The following is a 4,797-nucleotide window of genomic DNA, read 5'->3' as shown; positions in this document are numbered from 1 at the left end:
AAAAAAAAAAAAAAAAAAGAAGAAAGGAAAGAATAAAGGCTAACTAAGTTGAAACGTATGATGGTGGGGAATGGGCGGTCACAATGTTCACAGAAAAAGGTCAGTTAGTAAGTTCTTCTGCAAAAAGCCTACACACTTCAGTCAAGCACATCAGTAGAATGATCTGGGAGCACATAAACTGTTTCTGCCACTTGTGTTCTTCCTCTGCAAAAAAGGAATCTCAAGGCTAGCAAGTTGATCCCACTCAGCCAAGCTGGTTCATATGCACACTGTTCATGTGAGGTGTCCAAGTTCCAGTCCACACCTGAAAGAGAAAGCTTCACTTAACGCCACGCTTCGGAGCTGCTCACAACAGACCCAGAACCACACTGCAGCGCTTACGGTCGTCACCGCACCCGAGTCAAGCCCAGATGACACAGCACAACAAACCACCCCGAGCTCCTCTCGGCACTTGCTTTATCCTGCTCTAATTCGGGTGAGAAGAGAGGGAAACGGGGCTTGAATCGTTCTGCCCGTGCTTTTCCCCCTTGGCCAAAGGGTCTGTCTTGTTCTTGCAAAAAGTCACCCAGCCCGACTGCCTGCCGTCATAGCAAGATCAAAGAGAGAAATCAACACTATTTATGCCCACTAGTTCCTCCATCATAGCAATACCGGGGTAACCTACATTTTACCCCCACCAAGGGAAAAATAGACCCCTTCAGACCCAGGGAATTAAGTACTCGCTCTGCAGACAGCCCCTTCTCCTGCGCACCTCCGCTCTGCCAGAGCCCGGAGCTGCCGTTTGCAGCTTGGATGATTCCCAAGCAACTGGAGGCCAGAAATATCTTTATTTATTAACAGTGGAACAGAGCTCACTGTGTAATTAGAAATAAACGCAGGATATAACATAACAAGAGCTACTGATGATCTGCCATAGTATTAGTTGCAGGCTGACTAGAAACAAGAGGTTTGGGGGAACATAACCCCTGTACCTAAGAGATATTTAGTGGAGAAGCCTACGACCCAGGCAAGAGCAGAGCAGCAGACACAAGAGCCACTCGCTCCCTTCCCACGTGAACTCCTGGCACAGTGAAGACACCACACCTTTCACTGCCCAGCCACAACCTTTAGACCTAACGCTGGTTTCCCTTTTTGGGAAGGGAAAGCTTATGCACCAGCGCATAAACGGCTCTCCTCACAAAAGCAAATTGATGGTGTTTTCCCAAATGCCGAATTGCACAGACAGGAATCGTGATGGTTTTGAGTAAAATACGCAGTGTAAATCTGTCTTTTCTACCCAGGCTTGCCTACAACACATCATCCAAAAAGCTGATCTGCAGTAATTAACCAGGTGTCTCTGTTGATTAAATAGGCAGCTTGCCCATTCTCAGGCACAAGTGTGTTCACAGAAGTAACTACAGCACCCTCCTTTGAACCACTTTCACTCAGTGATGCTGATTTTTTTCTCAGCACAACTGAACACTTATTTTTGGAGAGACACCTAATATTGAGAAGCTGCCAGTGAGCAGGTACAGCACTCAGTGCTGCAGCGAGCAGGGGGGCTGTACCAGCTCCTTAGACACGCGAGCAAAAGGAGCAGCACTGCACTGTATTTCCATACTTCCTAACAGCTCCCGCCTTACCTTCACCACGCCCTTTCTCAAGTTAAAACAAAAATTGAGAATACAAAAATTGAAAAATTACCGTCTGAGGCCCATTATTTTCTGTGGAATTTGAAACCATCTTTATCAGCGAGTTCCAAGATGGGTCAGCAGCATGAGGCCCATTAAATATAGGGCCTCCAGTACCATCTGTGATGGGGGCTACAGGAGGAATCATCGCGTTCCCATACACAGAGAAAGGCATACCCTTAGGGGGAGGAAAAAGCAAGAATCAGTACGCATGCATAAACACCGCTACTATCGCACATACAGAACAACAAAAGGGGAGTAAAGAAATTCTCTGTCTTAAAGCAGTAACAGAACGCCCGAATTTAAGAAATACCTTTCTATGCGCGTATTTACCACATCGTGGGCAAGCTGCTTTGTATTACATCTCGGCTTCTGCAGTACTGTGAGGGCCAGTGAGCCTTTCGGCTTACACACGCTCAACAGCACAGCAAACAGTACCTCCGTGGCGTTCATCTGCCTCGCACGCCGACGCGGAAAGCGAGCGGTACCGCGCATACGAAGGCCAAGAAGGTCATTACCCCGACTTTTGGGAAGTCCATGTATCCTGCAGGAACGGGCTGATGGAATGTACCGGAAGGCGTTACGATTCCCGTGCTGTCTCTCTCCATGGCTTGGTGCGAGAACACCCCTGGATCAGACATGGGCCTGTGGATCATGTGGCTCCCCATGCCGCTGTGACACCAGTCCACTTTATCTGACAGCACAGAAGACAGGGCAACAGCGTTATACATGACACCCGCTCGCCATCCCTTTTCCCATCCTGAATCTCTGCACCCTGGAACATTTCTAAAGGTGGCATGTGCTCAGCTTGCAGCTCCCGCGCAGCTACCTGCATTACAACTTGGGTGCACGTGGGACGGAGAGCATCAGGAAGGGCACCTGCGCAGAGAGTTACTCCACAGCAGGACCCCTGAGCCAGCGCAAGGCATTTTGAACAATTACATGCAACCAAAGCATCACCGCCGCAATTTTCCCTCATCTAAAAGGGAAATCTAGCACTGGTGCTAACTCCTCCTCCTCCAAAAACCCCAATTCCTCGTGCATTTGGTGCTGTGAAAGGGGTATGTACGCTATTAAGGCTGTTTGCTCCGCTTCATTGCCATTCTTTCATCAATTATTTAACAAACGAAGAGACATGGAGGTACTTTTGAAAGGCAAAACCAGAAAATGACCGTCTGGAGACACGTGCTCACATTCCAATGATATGAATTAATTGGAGGTGGTGTTATTACAGTTACTACAGTTCAAACCTCTGACATCCAGAAAGCCAATTTTTCTAAACAGAAGATAAGCAAATTATATTTGGAGGGGTGGAGAAGGAATACAGAAACATTTCTGAAGCCATCCTAATACTCAAGAAGAGAAGAGCCAATCCCATTCTGAACTGAAAATCAAAATGTTGAAGTAATGGAACTAAGTAAAGAGCCACATTCTGAAAACAAAGACATAATGGGCAACTTTTAGACCTAGACAAGGCAAATAAAACATTGAGTCTCTAAAGCCCTAACGACGAATACCCTCTCACTACGCAGACGGACAAAAGACCATTAGTGAAGTAAAAAGGGGTTTGGATACATCCTACCTATGTTGTATCTGGGGGGAAGAGCCAGGACAGTACGCTCATCGCATGCAAAGCGTGTGCACAGTCCATCTATTAAAACCTTAGGCTGTTTGGACTCCTCAGTCAAGCAGGGGAAGGGCTTGCTCAGGGAGGCTGAGCAGTTTCCATCCTTGGAGGTTTTGAAGATTGGACTGGATAAAGCCCTGAGCAACCTGGTTCAACATCAGAGCAAATCCTGTTTTGTGCAGGAGGCGGAGATGACCTCCAGAGGTGCCACCCAACAACATCTCATGATCCCTTCCCTTTCATTCCCAGCAAAAAAAAAAAAAAAAAAAAAAAAAAAAAATACCCAAAAAGACAAACAAACCGATCCCTCCAAAATTCCGCGGTCTCCTAGAAATTGCATCCAGGACTCCTGAAGTGATCACTCAGAAAAGCTATCGCATCAGTAACCTACGCTTTTAATGATTTCTGAAGGATTGAATTCTGACACAGCAGAACCAAGAGCCTTGCATTCGTAAAATGCAAATGGCATGAGTAGAAAAAACCAAAGAAAACTCCAACTCGTAGAAACATAAATTGCATGATCCTCAGCACAAAAAGCTCCCTCTTGGCTATGACTTCAAGTCAATACTTAACTCCTATTGTACAAAATGATCTGTTTATCAGCAGAAAGAAAAAACCCAGTTATCTTGAGACATATTCATTTTCCCTCCTCCTAAATCAAACGATCCTCACTCAGTAAACCCTGTGGTTTTATTTTCCCTATTATTTCTTAATTTGAACAACAGATCTTCAGAGCCAGGGTGTTTCAGAACCCCTGAGGTTTTCTGAGGCCTTGTTACAACACAATTAAGCAGACAGGAGAGCAAACAGAAGTCCCAACTCTTCGGAAAGAGCACTCCTACATTTTGAGGCAGTCACTTCTGCATCATCCTTCAGCTCCAAACCAAGTTGGGAAAACACAATATTGTGGTCCAACGCAAGCACAGAGACATCCAGTAACACCACATACCTTGACTGCCCCCTATACCTTCGAAGGACCAGATCCCACTGTGTCCCACTGGAGCAGCTAAGTTGCTTCCGATAACTGATGGAGTAGAAGTTCCAGTTTGTCTGATACGTGCAGACCGTTCAGTCCCAATCGGAACAGGAACTTTTCTGTCCTGAGAAACGTTGCTGGGTTTTTCTGATCCCAAGGACACTGCTGAAGGGGTGGGAGATGGTGCTCTTACTCCCGAAGACACCGACTGAGCAGGAGATTCTGCAAGGAAAATCAACAAGAACACTTAGCAGTGGCAGCCAGATCCTCTCAAGTCACCACAAACCTATGCCTTCATGTTGAGCCACACATCAAACAAGTGAAGAAGGGCAGGTTGTTAACGCCAGATTCATACAGCTAACACTTTGGGATCATTTTAACAGTTTTGCTTTCAGATCAGAGACACATTCACTAGCAGTTTAGTCCCTTACATAAAATGATTATCATGCCCTGCCAGCTCAGCTACCAGACATACACCAACAACCCATCGCAACAGAGGGTTCAGAATCTTCACTAAGCATTCC

At 46.2% G+C, this 4,797-nt stretch overlaps 1 protein-coding gene across 8 annotated transcripts in view; it reads right to left on the bottom strand.

Annotated features, from left to right (window-relative positions):
* Nucleotides 1-6: 6 nt before the first annotated feature.
* ANKRD17 (ankyrin repeat domain 17) overlaps nt 7-4,797 on the bottom strand; it is a 91,856-nt gene continuing 87,065 nt past the window's right edge. For 7 of the 8 annotated variants that reach the window (XM_035892619.1, XM_035892615.1, XM_035892616.1 and 4 more), the window contains 4 exons: nt 4,247-4,495; nt 2,189-2,364; nt 1,684-1,848; nt 7-304 (listed from right to left, as the gene is read on the bottom strand). In XM_035892619.1, the coding sequence (XP_035748512.1) occupies nt 245-304; nt 1,684-1,848; nt 2,189-2,364; nt 4,247-4,495 (650 nt within the window). In that variant the 3' untranslated portion in view covers nt 7-244. Of the gene's footprint in view, nt 305-1,683; nt 1,849-2,188; nt 2,485-2,549; nt 4,496-4,797 lie in introns of those variants that run through there. The other variant, XR_004841751.1, reaches the window with a different exon arrangement.

Source organism: Egretta garzetta, unplaced genomic scaffold (genome assembly GCF_000687185.1).
Source record: "Egretta garzetta isolate BGI_Z169 unplaced genomic scaffold, ASM68718v1 scaffold414, whole genome shotgun sequence".
Taxonomy (NCBI): domain Eukaryota; kingdom Metazoa; phylum Chordata; class Aves; order Pelecaniformes; family Ardeidae; genus Egretta; species Egretta garzetta.
This window is presented reverse-complemented; position numbering and strand designations above follow the sequence as displayed.